Source organism: Phaenicophaeus curvirostris, unplaced genomic scaffold (assembly GCF_032191515.1).
Source record: "Phaenicophaeus curvirostris isolate KB17595 unplaced genomic scaffold, BPBGC_Pcur_1.0 scaffold_84, whole genome shotgun sequence".
Lineage (NCBI taxonomy): Eukaryota > Metazoa > Chordata > Aves > Cuculiformes > Cuculidae > Phaenicophaeus > Phaenicophaeus curvirostris.
The window spans coordinates 252,526-272,410 of NW_027206706.1; the positions used below are offsets into that span (position 1 = coordinate 252,526).

Here is a 19,885-nt window from a genome sequence, read left to right on the forward strand (position 1 = left end):
CGCCCCCGCGCATGCGCCGGCGCGGCGGGAAACGCCTCTGCGCATGCGTAGAGGGCACGATCCCTGTCTGCGGGTCGAACCATTCCAGGGGGGTTGGGAGGGGGGGGAGCGGGACGGGACGCGACCGGACGAGGCCACCGTGAGGGGAGCGCAGGGGGGGGGGGGGCGGGGAGGGTCCGAGAGCGCTGGGGCCGCGGGCTGGTGAGTGGGGGGGGTGGGGGGGGGCTTGGGGGGGGGGGCCGGGTCCCCCCTTGGGGAGAAACTGAGGGGAAAAGGGGGCGAGAGGACCCCCTCAGTCTCCTTTTTTGGGGGGTTCTGGGCTGCTGGGTCTGGTTTGGGGGGGAAACTGAGGGAAAAAGGGGCTTCTGGAATCTTGGGTCCCATTTTCGGGGGGGGGGGGGGTCTGGGCTGCTGGGTTTGTTTTGGGGGGGAAACTGAGGGAGAAGGGGAGTCCAGGACCCCTAAATCCCCTTTTTGGGGGGAAACTGAGGGGAAAAGGGGGTCCTGGAGGATTACTGGGGGGAAAAGAGAGATCCTGGGTCATTTTTTGAGGGGAAACAGAACGAAAAAGGGGGTCCTGGACCCCTAAATCCCCTTTTTAGAGGGTTCTGGGCTGCTGAGTCTGTTTTTGGGGAGAAACTGAGGGGAAAAGGGGGTCCTGGAGGCTTAGGATCCTTTTTTTGAGGGAAAACAGGAATCCTGGGTCTCTTTTTGGAGGGGAAACTGAGGGAAAAGGGGGGTCCTGGACCCCTAAATCCCCTTTTTTGGGGGGAAACTGAGGGAAAAAGGGGGTCCTGGAGGATTAGGACCCTTTATTGGGGGAAAAAGAGAGATCCTGGGTCACTTTTTGAGGGGAAACAGAACAAAAAAGGGGGTCCTGGACCCCTAAATCCCCTTTTTAGGGGATTCTGGGCTGCTGAGTGTGTTTTGGGGGAGAAACTGAGGGGAAAAAGGGGTCCTGGAGGCTTAGGATCCTTTTTTTGAGGGAAAACAGGAATCCTGGGTCTCTTTCTGGAGGGGAAACTGAGGGAAAAGGGGGGTCCTGGACCCCTAAATCCCCTTTTTAGAGGGTTCTGGGCTGCTGAGTGTGTTTTTGGGGAGAAACTGAGGGGAAAAGGGGGTCCTGGAGGCTTAGGATCCTTTTTTTGAGGGAAAACAGGAATCCTGGGTCTCTTTCTGGAGGGGAAACTGAGGGAAAAGGGGGGTCCTGGACCCCTAAATCCCCTTTTTTGGGGAGAAACTGAGGGAAAAAGTGGGTCCTGGAGGATTAGGACCCTGTTTTGGGGGTAAAAGAGGACACCGGGATCACTTTTTGAGGGGAAACTAAAGGAAAAAGGGGGTCCTGGAGGCTTAAGATCCTTCTTTTGAGGGAAAATAGGAATCCTGGGTTTCTTTCTGGAGGGGAAACTGAGGGAAAAGGGGGTCCTGGACCCCTAAATCCCCTTTTTGTGGGGAAACTGAGGGAAAAGGGGGTCCTGGACCCCTAAGTCCCCTTTTTTGAGGAGGAAACTGAGGTAAAAAGGGGGGCTAGGACCCCTAATTCCCATTTTGTGGGGGTTCAAGGCTGCTGAGTCTGGTTTTTGGGGGCCTGTATGGTCCCTGAGGCTGGATTTTGGGGTCCCTGGGGTATTTTGGGTCCCTGGGGGTAGATTTTGGGGTGGTTTTGGGGTCCCTGGGTGGATTTTAGGGGTTCCCGTGTGGATTTGGTGGTCACTAGGGGTGCTTTTCGTATCCCTGGGGGTGTTTTTGGGGGTCTCTGGTTGGATTTTGGGGTTCCTGGGGGTGTTTTTGGGGTCCCTAGGTGTAGATTTAGGAGTCCCTGGGTTGGATTTGGGGTCCCAGGGGGTGGATATTGGGGGTCCCTGGATGGATTTTGGGGTTCCTGGGGGTGTTTTTTGGGGTCCCTGGTTGGATTTTGGGGTTCCTGGGGGTGTTTTTGGGGTCCCTAGGTGTAGATTTAGGAGTCCCTGGGTTGGATATGGGGTCCCAGGGGGTGGATTTTGGGGGTCCCTGGATGGATTTTGGGGTTCCTGGGGTATTTTGGGGTCCCTGGGGCTGGATTTTGGGGGTCTCTGGTTGGATTTTGGGGTTCCTGGGGTATTTTGGGGTCCCTGGGGGTGGATTTTGAGGGTCCCTGGTTGGATTTTGGGGTTCCTGGGGTATTTTGGGGTCCCTGGGGCTGGATTTCGGGGGTCCCTGATTGGATTTTGGGGTCGTTGGGGTGTTTTGGGGTCCCTGAGGGTAGATTTTGGGCTCCATGGGGGTGTTTTTGGGGTCCCTGGGGGTGGATTTTGGGGATCCCTGGTTGGATTTTGGGGTTCCTGGGTTTTTTTGGTTTCCCTGGGCGTAGACTTTGGGTTTTTTTGGGGGTCCCTGGTTGGATTTTGGGGTCCTTGGGGTGTTTTGTGGCCCCTGAGGGTAGATTTTGGGTTCCATGGGGGTGTTTGTGGGGTCCCTGGGGGTGGATTTTGGGGGTCTCTGATTGGATTTTGGGGTTCCTGGGGTATTTTGGGGTCCCTGGGGCTGGATTTTGAGGGTCTCTGGTTGGATTTTGGGGTCGTTGGGGTGTTTTGGGGTCCCTGAGGGTAGATTTTGGGCTCCATGGGGGCGTTTGTGGGGTCCCTGGGGGTGTTTTTGGGGGTCCCTGGGGGTGTTTTGGGGGTCCCTGGTTGGATTTTGGGGTTCTTGGGGGTGTTTTAGGAGGTCCCTGGTTGGATTTTGGGGTCCCTGGGCGTGTTTTTGGGAGTCCCTAGTTGGATTTTGGGGTCCCTGGGGGTGTTTTTGGGGGTCCCTGGTTGGATTTTGGGGTCCCTGGTTGGATTTTGGGGTTCCTGGGGTATTTTGGGGTCCCTGGGGCTGGATTTCGGGGGTCCCTGATTGGATTTTGGGGTCGTTGGGGTGTTTTGGGGTCCCTGAGGGTAGATTTTGGGCTCCATGGGGGTGTTTTTGGGGTACCTGGGGGTGTTTTTGGGGGTCCCTGGGGGTGTTTGTGGGGTCCCTGGTTGGATTTTGGGGTTCCTGGGGGTGTTTTTGGGGTTCCTGGGGATTTTGGGGGTCCCTGGTTGGATTTTGGGGTTCCTGGGTGTGTTTTTGGGAGTGCCTAGTTGGATTTTGGGGTCCCTGGGCGTGTTTTTGGGAGTCCCTAGTTGGATTTTGGGGTCCCTGGGGGTGTTTTTGGGGGTCCCTGGTTGGATTTTGGGGTCCCTGGTTGGATTTTGGGGTTCCTGGGGTGTTTTGGGGTCCCTGGGGGTGTTTTTGGGGGTCCCTGGTTGGATTTTGGGGTCCCTGGGGGTGTTTTTGGGGGTCCCTGGTTGGATTTTGGGGTTCCTGGGGGTGTTTTGGGGTCCCTGGGGGTGTTTTTGGGGGATCCCTGGTTGGATTTTGGGGTTCCTGGGGGTGTTTTTGGGGTTCCTGGGGATTTTGGGGTCCCTGAGGGTAGATTTTGGGGTTATTTTGGGGGTCCCTGGTTGGATTTTGGGGTCCCTGGGGGTGTTTTTGGGGGTCCTTGGTTGGATTTTGGGGTTCCTGGGGGTGGTTTTGGGGTCCCTGGGGTATTTTGGGGTCCCCGGGGTTAGATTTTGGGGTGTTTGTGGCGTCCCTGGGTGGATTTGCTGGTCTCTAGGGGTGCTTTTCGCATCCCCGGGGGGTGGTTTTCGGGGTGTCCCCGCTCGGATTTCGGGGTCCCCGGGGGGGGGCGTTTTGGGGTTCGCTGACCCCCCCCCCCCCCCCCCCGCCTTTCTTTGTGCTGCAGGCGATGCTGAGCCGGGTTTTGGGGGGCTGCGGGGGGGTTTGGGGGTCCCTGGCCCCCCGCCCCCCGTCCCGAGCCGCCAGCGACCAGACCCCCCCGGATCTGCTGGCGCGCGAACGCTCCAAAGCCGTCACCTCCTTCTACCACCAACCCGCCATCGACGCCGCCGCCGAGAAGGTGGGGGGACCCCGAAACCCGGGGGGGACCCCGAAATCCGAGGGGGGACCCCAACATCTAGGGGGGACCCCAAAATGGGGGGGGAGGCTCCAAAAGAGGGGGAAGAGCGGAAGGTTTTGAGGGGGGAATCCAGGAGGAGCCCAGGATCTGGGGGGGATGTGGGGGTCTAGAAGGGTCCTGGAGGATTGGGGGGGACCCCAAAATATGAGGGGGGACCCCAAAACCAGGGGGGGACCCCAAAATGGGGAGGAGGCTCCAAAATAGGGGGATGAATCTTGGGTTCTGGAGAGGGGGATGCAGGAATCCAGGGGGAGCCCAGGATCTGGGGGGGATGTGGGGGTCTAGAAGGGTCCTGGAAGATTGGGGGGACCCCAAAAGGTGGGGGGGACCCCAAAATATGAGGGGGGACCCCAAAATCTAGGGGGGACCCCAAAATGGGGGGGAGGCTCCAAAACAGGGGGAAGAGCCGAAGGTTTTGGGGGGGGAATCCAGGGGGAGCCCAGGATCTGGGGGGGATGTGGGGGTCTAGAAGGGTCCTGGAGGATTGGGGGGACCCCAAAATGTGGGGGGGACCCCAGAATATGAGGGGGGACCCCAAAATCTAGGGGGGGACCCCAAAATGGGGGGGGAGGCTCCAAAATAGGGGGAAGAGCCGAAGGTTTTGGGGGGGGAATCCAGGGGGAGCCCAGGATCTGGGGGGGATATGGGGGTCTAGAAGGGTCCTGGAGGATTGGGGGGGACCCCAAAATGTGGGGGGGACCCCAAAATATGAGGGGGGACCCCAAAATCTAGGGGGGACCCCAAAATGGGGGGGAGGCTCCAAAACAGGGGGAAGAGCCGAAGGTTTTGGGGGGGGAATCCAGGGGGAGCCCAGGATCTGGGGGGGATGTGGGGGTCTAGAAGGGTCCTGGAGGATTGGGGGGGACCCCAAAAGGTGGGGGGGACCCCAAAATATGAGGGGGGACCCCAAAATCTAGGGGGGACCCCAAAATGGGGGGGAGGCTCCAAAAGAGGGGGAAGAGCTGAAGGTTTTGGGGGGGGAATCCAGGGGGAGCCCAGGATCTGGGGGGGATGTGGGGGTCTAGAAGGGTCCTGGAGGATTGGGGGGGACCCCAAAACCCGGGGGGGACCCCAAAATATGAGGGGGGACCCCAAAATCTAGGGGGGACCCCAAAATGGGGGGGAGGCTCCAAAATAGGGGGAAGAGCTGAAGGTTTTGGGGGGGGAATCCAGGGGGAGCCCAGGATCTGGGGGGGATGTGGGGGTCTAGAAGGGTCCTGGAGGATTGGGGGGGACCCCAAAAGGTGGGGGGGACCCCAAAATCTAGGGGGGACCCCAAAATGGGGAGGAGGCTCCAAAATAGGGGGATGAACCTTGGGTTTTGGAGGGGGGGACGCAGGAATCCAGGGGGAGCCCAGGATCTGGGGGGGATGTGGGGGTCTAGAAGGGTCCTGGGGGATTGGGGGGGACCCCGAAAGCCGGGGGGGACCCCAAAATATGAGGGGGGACCCCAAAATCTAGGGGGGACCCCGAAATGAGGGGGAGGCTCCAAAATAGGGGGAAGAATCTTGGGTTTTGGAGAGGGGGACGCAGGAATCCAGGGGGAGCTCTGGATCTGGGGGGGATCTGGGGGTCCTGGGGGGTCCCCAAAATGTCGGGGGGGTTGTAGGGGTTGGGGGGCCCCCCCCCAAAACCCGTGTGACTTTTTGGGGTGCCCCCCCCTCAGCCTTCGGTGCGTCTGACCCCCACCACGATGCTGTATTCGGGGCGCTCGCAGGACGGGAGCCACATCCTGGTAAGGGGGGGTTTGGGGGGGCCCCCAGATTTGGGGGGGTCGCGGGGGCTCTGAGGGGTTTGGGGGGGCTCTGAGGGGTCGGGGGGGCACAGAGGGGTTTGGGGGGCACCCAGATTTGGGGGGGAGGCAGGGTTTTGGGGGGGAAATGGGGGGTTTTGGGGGAGTCACTGAGATTTGGGGGGGCTCTGAGGGGTTTGGGGGGGCTCTGAGGGATTTGGGGGTCACAAAGTTTTGGGGGGCACAAAGATTTTGGTGGGAAACAAGGTTTTTATGGGGAAATGGGGGGATTTTGGGGGTTCACTGAGATTTGGGGGGGCTCTGAGGGGTTTGGGGGCGCTCTGAGGGGTCGGGGGGGCTCAGAGGGTTTGGGGGGCATGAAAATTTGGGGGGGGAAGCAGGGGTTTGAGGGGGAAATGGGGGGTTTTGGGGGGTCACTGAGATTTGGGGGGGCTCTGAGGGTTTGGGGGGGCAGAGGGGTTTGGGGGAAACAGGTTTTGGGGGGCTCTGAGGGTTTTGGGGGGCTCTGAGGGTTTTGGGGGGGTCACAGGGGTTTGTCGAGCCCTCAGATTTGGGGGTGAAAGAGGTTTTGGGGGACACCCCCCTCAGATTTGGGGGGGGGGGGAACGGGGTTGGGGGGGCGTCAAGAGGCAGGGGGGGGGGGGTCCCCGTTTTTGGGGTTCTGGGGTCCCATTTTTTTGGGGTTCCCCCCCAGAAAAGCGCGAGGTACCTGCAGCAGGAGCTGCCGGTGCGGATCGCTCATCGCATCAAGGGCTTCCGCAGCCTCCCCTTCATCATTGGCTGCAACCCCACCATCCTGCACGTGGTACGGGGGGCACCCCGAAACCCTGGGGGGGACCCCGAAACCTGGGGGGGACCCCAAAACCCGGGGGGGACCCCGAAACCTGGGAGGGAGCAGCGAGAACCCAGCGGGGAGCAGCGAGAACCAAGGGGGAGCCTGAGATCTGAGGGGAAAGGGGGGTCCAGGAGGGGGATTTGGGGGGGTTGTGGGGTTTGGGGGGGACCCCGAGATCATGGGGGGGACCCCGAAACCTGGGGGGACCCCAAAACCCGGGGGGGACCCCGAAACCTGGGAGGGAGCAGCGAGAACCCAGCGGGGAGCCTGAGATCTGAGGGGAAACGGGGGTCCAGGAGGGGGGATGTGGGGGGTCGTGGGGTTTAGGGGGGGACCCCGAGATATTGGGGGGCTCCTAGGGGGATCTTGGCAACCCTGGGGGGGACTCTAAACCTAGGGGGACCCCAAAATTTGGGGGGGACCCCAAAACCTGGAGGGGAGCAGCAAGAACCCAGGGGGAGCCTGAGATCTGAGGGGAAAGGGGGGTCCAGGAGGGGGATTTGGGGGGGTTCATGGGGTTTGGGGGGGACCCCGAGATCCTGGGGGGGTCCGGGGGGGATCTTGGCAACCCTGGGGGGGACCCCGAAACCTAGGGGGGACCCCAAAATTTGGGGGGGACCCCAAAACCTGGAGAAGAGCAGCGAGAACCCATGGGGAGCCCGAGATCTGAGGGGAAAGGGGGGTCCCGGGGGGGGGATTTGGGGGTTCATGGGGTTTAGGGGGGGACCCCGAGATACTGGGGGGCTCCTGGGGGGGGTCCCCGATATCTGGGGGTCCCCGTTTCGGGATTGGCGGTGCTGACGCTGCCCCCCCCCCCCCCCAGCACGAGCTCTACATCCGCGCCTTCCAGAAGCTCAGCGAGTTCCCGCCGGTGAGACCCGCGGCCGCGTGTCCGTCTGTCCCCCCAGACGTGTCTGTGTGTCCCCCTGAGACGTGTCTGTGTGTCTGTCTGTCCCCCCAGACGTGTCCGTATGTCCCTGAGACGTGTCCGTGTGTCCCCCTGAGACGTGTCTGTGTGTCCATCTGTCCCCCAGACGTGTCTGTGTGTCCCCCTGAGACGTGTCTGTGTGTCCGTCTGTCCCCGAGGCGTGTCCGTGTGTCCCCCTGAGATGTGTCTGTGTGTCCGTCTGTCCCCCCAGACGTGTCCGTGTGTCCCCCTGAGATGTGTCTGTGTGTCCGTGTGTCCCCCCAGACGTGTCCGTGTGTCCCTGAGACGTGTCTGTGTGTCCGTCTGTCCCCCCAGACGTGTCCGTGTGTCCCTGAGACGTGTCTGTGTGTCCGTGTGTCCCCCTGAGACGTGTCTGTGTGTCCGTCTGTCCCCCAGATGTGTCTGTGTGTCCATCTGTCCCCCAGACGTGTCTGTGTGTCCCCCTGAGACGTGTCTGTGTGTCCGTCTGTCCCCGAGGCGTGTCCGTGTGTCCCCCTGAGATGTGTCTGTGTGTCCGTGTGTCCCCCAGACGTGTCCGTGTGTCCCCCTGAGACGTGTCTGTGTGTCCGTCTGTCCCCCAGACGTGTCCGTGTGTCCCCCTGAGACGTGTCTGTGTGTCCGTCTGTCCCCCCAGACGTGTCTGTGTGTCCCTGTGTCCCCCTGAGACGTGTCCGTGTGTCCCTGAGACGTGTCTGTGTGTCCGTGTGTCCCCCCAGATGTGTCTATGTGTCCGTGTGTCCCTCAGACGTGTCTGTGTGTCCCCCTGAGACGTGTCTGTGTGTCCGTGTGTCCCCCAGACGTGTCTGTGTGTCCCTGAGACGTGTCTGTGTGTCCGTGTGTCCCCCCAGACGTGTCTGTGTGTCTGTGTGTCCCTCAGACATGTCCCCATGTCCCCGAGACGTGTCCATGTGTCCCTGAGACGTGTCTGTGTGTCCCCCCAGACGCGTCTGTGTGTCCCTGTGTCCCCCTGAGACATGTCCGTGTGTCCCTGAGACGTGTCTATGTGTCCCCCCAGACGTGTCTGTGTGTCCGTGTGTCCCCCAGACGTGTCCGTGTGTCCCCAAGACGTGTCTGTGTGTCCCTGAGACGTGTCTGTGTGTCCGTGTGTCCTCGTCTCACCCTGAGCCATGTCCCTGCCGTGTCCCCGTGTCCCCATCTCCATGTCCCCGTGTCCCTGACGTGTCCCCATGTCCCCATATTCATGTCCCTGACGTGTCCCCATGTCCCCATATTCATGTCCCTGACGTGTCCCCGTGTCCCCATCTCCGTGTCCCCGTGTCCCTGCCGTGTCCCCATGTCCCCATCTCCGTGTCCCCATGTCTCCATATTCGTGTCCCTGACGTGTCCCTGTGTCCCCTTATCCGTGTCCCCGTGTCCCTGATGTGTCCCTGCCGTGTCCCCGTGTCCCCTTATCCGTGTCCCCATGTCCCTGACGTGTCTCCATGTCCCCATCTCTGTGTCCCCGTGTCCCTGCCGTGTCCCCGTGTCCCCATATCCGTGTCTCTGTGTCCCTGACATGTCCCTGTGTCCCCTTATCCGTGTCCCCATGTCCCTGACGTGTCCCTGTGTCCCCTTATCCGTGTCCCCATGTCCCTGACGTGTCCCTGTGTCCCCATCTCCGTGTCCCCATGTCCCTGACGTGTCCCTGTGTCCCCTTATCCGTGTCCCCGATGTGTCCCCATGTCCCCATCTCCGTGTCCCCGTGTCCCCGTGTCCCCGTGTCCCCATCTCCGTGTCCCCGTGTCCGCAGCTGCAGGCTCGCTCGGACGAGGCGCGGTTCTGCTCGCTGCTGCGGCAGCTGCTGGACGATCACAAGGACGTGGTGACGCTGCTGGCCGAGGGGCTGCGCGAGTGCCGCCGCCACATCCCGGTGCGCCCCCAACCCCCCTCTGCACCCCAAAACCCCCCTCTGCACCCCAAAACCACCCCCCTGCGCCCCAAAACCACCCCTCTGCACCCTAAAACCTCTCTTTGCACCCCATAACCCCTCTTTGCACCCCAAAAGTCTCCCCTTGATTCCTCAAAACCCTCAGTTTTCCCCCAAATCCCTCTGCCCCTCCTTGAACCCCCAAACCCCCGTGAACCCCCAAATCCTCCTTGAACCCCCAAATCCCCCTTCAAATCTCAGCCCCCCCCCAAATCTCTCCATTCTCGCTTGTTCTTCTGCGTTTCCTCAAACTCTCGAGTCCCCCCTCGATTCCCCCAAAACCCTCGTTTTTCCCCCAAATCCCTCTGCTCCCCCTTGAACCCCCAAACCCCCCTGAACCCCCAAACCCCCCCTGAACCCCCAGATCCTTCTCAAACCCCCAAATCCCCCCTCAAATCTCAGCCCCCCCAAATCTCTCCATTCTCGCTTGTTCTTCTGCGTTTCCTCAAACTCTCGAGTCCCCCCTCGATTCCCTCAAAACCCTCGTTTTTCCCCCAAATCCCTCTGCTCCCCCTTGAACCCCCAAACCCCCCTGAACCTCCAACCCCCCCCTGAACCCCCAAATCCTCCTCGACCCCCCAAATCCCCCCTCAAATCTCAGCCCCCCCCCCCCAAATCTCTCCATTCTCCCTTGTTCTTCTGGCTTCCCTCAAACTCTCGAGTCCCCCCTCGATTCCCCCAAAACCCTCGTTTTTCCCCCAAATCCCTCTGCTCCCCCTTGAACCCCCAACCCCCCCTGAACCCCGAAATGTCCCCCGGGGGGTGCAGGACGAGCGGCAGCTGCGTCCGTTCCTGGACAAGACGCTGACGTCGCGGCTGGGGATGCGGATGCTGGCGGCTCATCACCTGGCGCTGCACGAGGACAAGGTGGGGGGCGCCCCGGAGCCACCCCTATAGCGCCCTATAGCCCACCTATAGCGCTCCAGACACCCCTTATAGCGCCCCCTATAGCGCCCCCTATAGCGCCCCGGAGCCCACCCCTATAGCGCCCTATAGCCCACCTATAGCGCTCCAGAGACCCCTTATAGCGCCCCCTATAGCGCCCCCTATAGCGCCCCCGAGCCACCCCTATAGCGCCCTATAGCCCACCTATAGCGCTCCAGACACCCCTTATAGCGCCCCCTATAGCGCCCCCTATAGCGCCCCCGAGCCCACCCCTATAGCGCCCTATAGCCCACCTATAGCGCTCCAGACACCCCTTATAGCGCCCCCTATAGCGCCCCGGAGCCACCCCTATAGCGCCCTATAGCCCACCTATAGCGCTCCAGACACCCCTTATAGCGCCCCCTATAGCGCCCCCTATAGCGCCCCGGAGCCACCCCTATAGCGCCCTATAGCCCACCTATAGCGCTCCAGAGACCCCTTATAGCGCCCCCTATAGCGCCCCCTATAGCGCCCCGGAGCCACCCCTATAGCGCCCTATAGCCCACCTATAGCGCTCCAGACACCCCTTATAGCGCCCCCTATAGCGCCCCCTATAGCGCCCCGGAGCCACCCCTATAGCGCCCTATAGCCCACCTATAGCGCTCCAGACACCCCTTATAGCGCCCCCTATAGCGCCCCCTATAGCGCCCCCGAGCCACCCCTATAGCGCCCTATAGCCCACCTATAGCGCTCCAGACACCCCTTATAGCGCCCCCTGTAGCGCCCCCTATAGCGCCCCGGAGCCACCCCTATAGCGCCCTATAGCCCACCTATAGCGCTCCAGACACCCCTTATAGCGCCCCCTATAGCGCCCCCTATAGCGCCCCCGAGCCACCCCTATAGCGCCCTATAGCCCACCTATAGCGCTCCAGACACCCCTTATAGCGCCCCCTATAGCGCCCCCTATAGCGCCCCCTATAGCGCCCCCGAGCCACCCCTATAGCGCCCTATAGCCCACCTATAGCGCTCCAGACACCCCTTATAGCGCCCCCTATAGCGCCCCCTATAGCGCCCCCTATAGCGCCCCCGAGCCACCCCTATAGCGCCCTATAGCCCACCTATAGCGCTCCAGACACCCCTTATAGCGCCCCCTATAGCGCCCCCTATAGCGCCCCGGAGCCACCCCTATAGCGCCCTATAGCCCACCTATAGCGCTCCAGACACCCCTTATAGCGCCCCCTATAGCGCCCCCTATAGCGCCCCGGAGCCACCCCTATAGCGCCCTATAGCCCACCTATAGCGCTCCAGACACCCCTTATAGCGCCCCCTATAGCGCCCCCTATAGCGCCCCCGAGCCACCCCTATAGCGCCCTATAGCCCACCTATAGCGCTCCAGAGACCCCTTATAGCGCCCCCTATAGCGCCCCCTATAGCGCCCCCGAGCCACCCCTATAGCGCCCTATAGCCCACCTATAGCGCTCCAGAGACCCCTTATAGCGCCCCCTATAGCGCCCCCTATAGCGCCCCCGAGCCCACCTATAGTGCTCCATAGACCCCTTATAGTGCCCCATAGTGCCCCATAGCGACCCCTATAGTGCCCCATAGCCCACCTGTAGTGCTCAATAGATCCTCTATAGTGCCCCATAGCGCCACATAGCCCACCTATAGTGCTTCATAGACCCCTTATAGTGCCTCCTATAGCGCCCCGTAGCAATCTCCTATAGCGCCCCATAGGTCACCTATAGTGCTCCATAGACCCCTTATAGCGCCCCATAGCGCCACATAGCCCACCTATAGTGCTCCATAGACCCCCTATAGTGCTTCCTATAGGGCCACATAGCCCACCTATAGTGCTCCATAGACCCTTTATAGTGCCTCCTATAGCGCCCCGTAGCAACCCCCTATAGCGCCCCATAGGCCACCTATAGTGCTCCATAGCACCCCATAGTGCCCCATAGCCACCTATAGTGCTCCATAGACCTCTTATAGCGCCCCATAGCAACCCCTATAGAGCCCCATAGCCCACCTATAGTGCTCTATAGACCCCTTATAGCGCCCCATAGTCCGCCTATAGCACTCCATAGACCCCTTATAGCACCCCATAGCGGCCCATAGCAACCCCTATAGTGCCCCATAGCGACCCGTATAGAACCCCATAGTGCATCTATAGTGGTCCATAGACCCCTTATAGCGCCCCATAGCGGCCCATAGCAACCCCTATAGTGCCCCATAGCGACCCCTATAGAGCCCCATAGCCCACCTATAGTGCTCCATAGACCCCTTATAGTGCCCCATAGCTTACCTGTAGTGCTCTATAGACCACCTATAGAGTCCATAGCCCACCTATAGTGCTCCATAGACCCCTTATAGCGCCCCATAGCCCACCTTTAGTGCTCCATAGACCCCTTATAGTGCTCCATAGCCCACCTATAGTGCTCTATAGACCCCCTATAGAGCCCATAGCCCACCTATAGTGCTCTGTAGATCCTTTATAGCGCCCCATAGCCCACCTATAGTGCTCCATAGACCCCTTATAGTGCTCCATAGCCCACCTATAGTGCTCTATAGACCCCCTATAGAGCCCATAGCGCACCTATAGTGCTCCGTAGATCCTTTATAGCGCCCCATAACCCACCTATAGTGCTCCATAGACCCCTTATAGCGCCCCATAGCCCACCTTTAGTGCTCCATAGACCCCTTATAGTGCTCCATAGCCCACCTATAGTGCTCTATAGACCCCCTATAGAGCCCATAGCCCACCTATAGTGCTCCGTAGATCCTTTATAGCGCCCCATAACCTACCTATAGTGCTCCATAGACCCCTTATAGCGCCCCATAGCCTACCTTTAGTGCTCCATAGACCCCTTATAGTGCTCCATAGCCCACCTATAGTGCTCTATAGACCCCCTATAGAGCCCATAGCCCACCTATAGTGCTCTGTAGATCCTTTATAGCGCCCCATAGCCCACCTATAGTGCTCCATAGACCCCTTATAGTGCTCCATAGCCCACCTATAGTGCTCTATAGACCCCCTATAGAGCCCATAGCGCACCTATAGTGCTCCGTAGATCCTTTATAGCGCCCCATAACCCACCTATAGTGCTCCATAGACCCCTTATAGCGCCCCATAGCCCACCTTTAGTGCTCCATAGACCCCTTATAGTGCTCCATAGCCCACCTATAGTGCTCTATAGACCCCCTATAGAGCCCATAGCCCACCTATAGTGCTCCGTAGATCCTTTATAGCGCCCCATAACCTACCTATAGTGCTCCATAGACCCCTTATAGCGCCCCATAGCCTACCTTTAGTGCTCCATAGACCCCTTATAGTGCTCCATAGCCCACCTATAGTGCTCTATAGACCCCCTATAGAGCCCATAGCCCACCTATAGTGCTCTGTAGATCCTTTATAGCGCCCCATAGCCCACCTATAGTGCTCCATAGACCCCTTATAGTGCTCCATAGCCCACCTATAGTGCTCTATAGACCCCCTATAGAGCCCATAGCGCACCTATAGTGCTCCGTAGATCCTTTATAGCGCCCCATAACCCACCTATAGTGCTCCATAGACCCCTTATAGCGCCCCATAGCCCACCTTTAGTGCTCCATAGACCCCTTATAGTGCTCCATAGCCCACCTATAGTGCTCTATAGACCCCCTATAGAGCCCATAGCGCACCTATAGTGCTCCGTAGATCCTTTATAGCGCCCCATAGCCCACCTATAGTGCTCCATAGACCCTTTATAGTGCTCCATAGCCCACCTATAGTGCTCCATAGACTCCTTGTAGTGCCCCATAACCCACATATAGTGCTCCATAGACCCCTTATAGCACCCCATAGCGACCCTAGAGCGCCCCATAGCACTCAGAGCCCCCCCATAGCGCCCCATAGCCCCCCTGTAGTGCTCCATAGCCCCCCATAGTGCCCTATAGCTCCCCATAGTGCCCCATAGACCCCCTAGCACCCTATAGACCCCCCTAGCACCCTATAGCCCCCCTGAGCCCTGCTCCCCGTCCCCTGCAGCCGGATTTCGTGGGGATCATCTGCACCCGCCTCTCCCCAAAGAAACTCATCGAGAAGTGGGTCGACTTCGCCCGGTGAGGCACCTATGGGGCCACAGGGGGACCCTATGGGGCTGGGGAGGGTCCTATGGGGCCGCAAGCCCCTATGGGGCCCATGTGGTCCCCTCACACTGGGCTATGGGGGCGTTTGGGGGGGGCACAGGGTGTCCTATGGGGTTCCCTATGGGGCTGGGGGGGGTCTATGGGGCTAGAGGGGGATTCTATGGGGCTAGAGGGGGTTCCTATGGGGCTGGGGGGGGTCCTATGGGGCTGGAAGCACCTATGGGGCTCATGTCATCCCCCCACTGGGCTATAGGGGCGTTTTGGGGAGCGTAAGGTGTCCTGTGGGGTTCCCTATGGGGCTGGGGGGGGTTCTATGGGGCTATAGGGGGATTCTGTGGGGCTAGAGGAGGTTCCTATGGGGCTGGGGGGGTTCTATGGGGCTAGAGGGGGATTCTATGGGGCTAGAGGGGGTTCCTATGGGGCTGGGGGGGGTCCTATGGGACTGGAAGCACCTATGGGGCTCATGCCTTCCCCCCACTGGGCTATAGGGGCGTTTTGGGGAGCGTAAGGTGTCCTGTGGGGTTCCCTATGGGGCTGGGGGGGGTTCTATGGGGCTATAGGGGGATTCTGTGGGGCTAGAGGGGGTTCCTATGGGGCTGGGGGGGGTCCTATGGGACTGGAAGCACCTATGGGGCTCATGCCATCCCCCAACTGGGCTATAGGGGCGTTTTGGGGAGCGTAAGGTGTCCTGTGGGGTTCCCTATGGGGCTGGGGGGGGTTCTATGGGGCTATAGGGAGATTCTGTGGGGCTATAGGGGGATTCTATGGGGCTATAGGGGGTTCCTATGGGGCTGGAAGCACCTATGGGGCTCATGCCATCCCCCCACTGGGCTATAGGGGCGTTTTGGGGAGCGTAAGGTGTCCTGTGGGGTTCCCTATGGGGCTGGGGGGGTTCTATGGGGCTATAGGGGGATTCTGTGGGGCTAGAGGGGGTTCCTATGGGGCTGGGGGGGTTCTTTGGGGCTATAGGAGTTTCTATGGGGCTATAGGAGGTTCCTATGGGGCTGGGGGGGTTCTGGGGGGCTATAGGTGGATTCTATGGGGCTACAGGGGCAATCTGTGGGGCTATAGGGAGTTCCTGTGGGGCTATAGGGGCTTTGTATGGGGCTGGGGGGGTTCTATGGGGCTACAGGGGGGTTCTATGGGGCTATAGGGGGGTTCTGTGGGCCTATAGGGGGTTCCTATGGGGCTATAGGGGGGTTCTATGGGGCTATAGCGGGGTTCTGTGGGCCTATAGGGGGTTCCTATGGGGCTATAGGGGGGTTCTGTGGGGCTATAAGAGGTTCCTATGGGGCTATAGGGGGAGTTCTATGGAGCTGGGAGGGTCTGAGGGGGCTCTCTGAGGGCTCATATGGGGTTGGGGGGTGGTAGTGGGTGACATGGGTCTGTACTGGTTTATACTGGTTTATACTGGTTCCCCGCGGGCACCAGCACGGGAACGCCCCGTGCATGATGGAGAGACGGGGGGTTACGGGGGGGGGGTTATGGGGTGACACTGGTTTGAAGCGGTTTCTACTGGTTTGAAGCGGTTTCTACTGGTTTGAAGCGGTTTCTACTGGTTCGTGGTGCTTTCTGCTGGTTCGTACTGGTCTGTACTGGTTTGTGCTGGTTCCCCACAGGCGGCTGTGCGAGCACCAGTACGGGAACGCCCCTCGCGTCCGCATCAACGGCCACGTGGCCGCCCGCTTCCCCTTCATCCCCCTGCCCCTCGACTACGTCCTCCCCGAGCTGCTCAAGAACGCCATGAGGTACCCGCCGCGGGGGGCCATATGGGGCTCTAGGGGTCCCTATGGGGTCTCTAGGGGTCTCTATGGGGTCTCTCTCTAGGGGGTCTCTAGGGGTCTCTAGGGGTCCCTATGGGGTCTCTAGGGGTCTCTGTGGGGTCTCTGTGGGGTCTCTAGGGGGTCTCTATGGGGTCTCTATGGGTCTCTAGGGGTCTCTAGGGGTCTCTATGGGGTCTCTATGGGGCTCTGGGGTCTCTGTGGGGTCTTTAGGGGGTCTCTATGAGGTCTTTATGGGTCTCTATGGGTCCCTATGAATCTCTATGGGGTCCTTATGGGTCTCTATGGGGTCTCTATGGGGTCTCTGTGGGGTCCCTATGGGGTCTCTATGGGTCCCTATGGGTCTCTATGGGTTCCTATGGGTCCTTATGGGGTCTCTATGGGGTCTCTATGGGGTCCCTATGGGTCTCTGTGGGTTCCTGTGGGGTCCCTATGGGTCCATATGGGTCTCTATGGGGTCTCTATGGGTCTCTATGGGGTCTCTATGGGGTTTCTATGGGGTTTCTATAGGTCTCTGTGGGGTCTGTGGGGTCCCTATGGGTCTCTATGGGGTCTCTATGGGGTCTCCATGGGTCTCTATGGGGTCTCTATGGGGTCTCTATGGGATCTATGGGTCCCTATGTGTCTCTATGGGTCCCTATGGGTTCCTATGGGGTCTCTGTGGGGTCTCTATGGGGTCTCTATAGGTCTCTGTGGGGTCCCTATGGGGTCTATGGGGTCTCTGTGGGGTCTCTATGGGGTCTCTGTGGGGTCTGTGGGGTCTCTATGGGGTCTCTGTGGGGTCTCTGTGGGGTCTCTATGGGGTCTCTATAGGTCTCTGTGGGGTCCCTATGGGGCTATGGGGTCTATGGGGTCTCTATAGGGTCTCTATGGGGTCTCTATAGGTCTCTGTGGGGTCCCTATGGGGTCTATGGGGTCTCTGTGGGGTCTCTGTGGGGTCTCTGTGGGTCTCTGTGGGGTCTCTGTGGGGTCTCTATGGGGTCTCTGTGGGGTCTGTGGGGTCTCTATGGGGTCTCTATGGGGTCTCTGTGGGGTCTGTGGGGTCTCTGTGGGGTCTCTATGGGGTCTCTGTGGGGTCTCTGTGGGGTCTCTATGGGGTCTCTGTGGGGTCTCTATGGGGTCTGTGGGGTCTCTGTGGGGTCTCTATGGGGTCTCTATGGGGTCTCTGTGGGGTCTATGGGGTCCCTATGGGTCCCTATGGGCTCTATGGGGTCTCTATGGGTCTCTATGGGGTCCCTATGGGTCTATATGTGTCCCTACGTGTCCCTCTGTGTCCCTGTCTCGGGGGGCTCAGGGCCACCATGGAGTCCCACCTGGACACTCCCTACAACGTCCCCGACATCGTCGTCACCATCGCCAATAACGACATCGACCTCGTTATCCGGTGAGGGGCGGGGGGAGGGGCCAGGGGGGGTGTCCCCATCCCCTCCAGGTGGCCCCGGGGCTGACCCTGAGCTCTCCGATGTCCCTTTGTCCCAGGATCTCGGACCGGGGGGGTGGGATCCCCCACGATCTCCTGGACAAGGTCACCGAGTATCACTTCAGCACGGCCGAGGCCAGCGCCCAGGACCCACGGCTCGGGGGGCCCTTCCGGAACCTTCTGGACCTCAGCAACTGCGGCCAAGCCGGCCCCATGCACGGGTACGTGGGGATGGAGGGTCACCACGAGGTTATGGCTCAAGGAACATGAGGTTGGAGGCCACCATGTGGTTCTTAGCTCAAGGAACATGGGGATGGAGCCACCACGAGGTTCTTAGCTCAAGGAACATGGGGATGGAGCCACCACGAGGTTCTTAGCTCAAGGAACATGAGGTTGGAGGCCACCATGAGGTTCTTAGCTCAAGGAATGTGAGGTTGGAGGCCACCACGAGGTTCTTGGCTCAAGAAACATGAGGTTGGAGGCCACCACGAGGTTCTTAGCTCAAGGAGTGTGAGGTTGGAGGCCACCACGAGGTTCTTAGCTCAAGGAAGGTGAGGTTGGAGGCCACCACGAGGTTCTTGGCTCAAGAAACATGAGGTTGGAGGCCACCACGTGGTTCTTAGCTCAAGGAACATGGGGATGGAGCCACCACGAGGTTCTTAGCTCAAGGAACATGGGGATGGAGCCACCACGAGGTTCTTAGCTCAACGAACATGAGGTTGGAGGCCACCACGTGGTTCTTAGCTCAAGGAACGTGGGGATGGAGTCACCACGAGGTTCTTAGCTCAAGGAATGTGAGGTTGGAGGCCACCACGTGGTTCTTAGCTCAAGGAACGTGGGGATGGAGTCACCACGAGGTTCTTAGCTCAAGGAATGTGAGGTTGGAGGCCACCACGTGGTTCTTAGCTCAAGGAACGTGGGGATGGAGCCACCACGAGGTTCTTAGCTCAAGGAACGTGAGGTTGGAGGCCACCAGGGAGGTTTTTCCCTCAAGGAAGGTGCCTCTGGAGATCCACCAGGAGGTTTCCTGGTTCCGGAAGGTCCCTGGTGGCCCCGGTGACCCCCCTCGTGTCCCCCCCAGGTTCGGGTTCGGGCTCCCCACCTCGCGGGCCTACGCCGAGTACCTGGGGGGGTCCCTGTGTCTCCAGTCGCTCCAGGGCGTGGGCACCGACGTCTACCTGCGCCTGCGCCACATCGACGGCAAAGCCGAGAGCTTCCGCATCTAGAACCTTCTGGAGAACCTCCTCGCCTCGGACCTTCAGCCTGGAGGTCCTGAGGGACTTGGAGAACCTCCTCGTGTTGGACTTTCTTCATTCTGGAGGACCTGGAGAACCTCCTCGCCTCGGATCTTCCTCATGGAGAAGGTGAACATGCTCCTGGAGAACCTCCTCGCCTCGGATCTTCGTCCTGGAGGTCCAAAGGGACTTGGAGAACCTCTTGGTGTTGGACTTTATTCGTTCTGGAGGACATGGAGAACCTCCTCGTGTTGAACATTGATCAAGGTGCTCTTGGAGAACCTCCTCGCCGTGGATTTTCTTCGTTCTGGAGGACCTGGAGAACCTCCCCACCTTGGACGTTGATCATGGAGGTCCAGGAGGACCTGGAGAACCTCCCATGTTGGACATGGATCATCATGGAGGATCTGGAGAACCCAGAACATCGATCCCAGAGGTCCAGGAGGACCTGGAGAACCCACCACGTAGGACATTGATCATCATGGAGCTCGGGGAGGACCTGGAGACCCCTCCATGTTGGACGTGGATCATGGAGGCCCAGGAGACCCCATGGACATTGAGGTCCCTGCCCCCCCCCCCACCTCGTTTGGCTTCGTTAAGGGCCTCGTTAGCCAGCGAGGCCTCCAGTAAAGCTGCAGCCGGAGCCCAGGGGGCCTCAATGGAGGGGGGGGGGGACACCAGGGGGGCTATGGGGCTGGGGGCTATGGGGTCTATGGATCTATGGGGCTGGGGGCTATGGGGTCTATGGATCTATGGGGCTGGGAGCTGTAGGGTCTATGGATCTATGGGGTTGGGGGCTATGGGGTCTATGGAATCTATGGGGCTGGGAGCTATGGGGCCTATGGATCTATGGGGCTGGGGGCTATGGGGTCTATGGATCTATGGGGCTGGGGGCTATGGGGTCTATGGATCTATGGGGCTGGGGGCTATAGGGTCTATGGAGCTATGGGGCTGGGGGCTATGGGGCCTATGGATCTATGGGGCTGGGGGCTATGGGGTCTATGGATCTATGGGGCTGGGGGCTATGGGGCC

At 60.0% G+C, this 19,885-nt stretch overlaps 1 protein-coding gene across 1 annotated transcript; it reads left to right on the top strand.

The window, feature by feature from the left end:
- The first annotated feature begins 178 nt into the window (after positions 1 to 178).
- On the top strand, positions 179 to 19,496 carry BCKDK (branched chain keto acid dehydrogenase kinase). The gene is made up of 12 exons (XM_069882112.1): positions 179 to 201; positions 3,752 to 3,925; positions 5,652 to 5,720; positions 6,433 to 6,543; positions 7,397 to 7,444; positions 9,252 to 9,371; positions 10,197 to 10,295; positions 14,317 to 14,390; positions 16,037 to 16,165; positions 17,493 to 17,582; positions 17,678 to 17,839; positions 18,700 to 19,496. The coding sequence occupies exons 2-12, from the start codon at positions 3,755 to 3,757 to the stop codon at positions 18,842 to 18,844; spliced, it is 1,218 nt and encodes a 405-aa protein (XP_069738213.1). The 5' UTR covers positions 179 to 201; positions 3,752 to 3,754; the 3' UTR covers positions 18,845 to 19,496.
- The last annotated feature ends 389 nt before the right edge of the window (positions 19,497 to 19,885 follow it).

Coding starts and splice junctions, on each gene's coding strand:
- BCKDK (XM_069882112.1), top strand. CDS start 3,755: ATGCTGAGCCGGGTTTTGGGGGGCTGCGGGGGGGTTTGGGGGTCCCTG. Junction 5,721..6,432: donor AGGACGGGAGCCACATCCTG/GTAAGGGGGGGT, acceptor GTTCCCCCCCAG/AAAAGCGCGAGGTACCTGCA. Junction 16,166..17,492: donor CTGCTCAAGAACGCCATGAG/GTACCCGCCGCG, acceptor CGGGGGGCTCAG/GGCCACCATGGAGTCCCACC.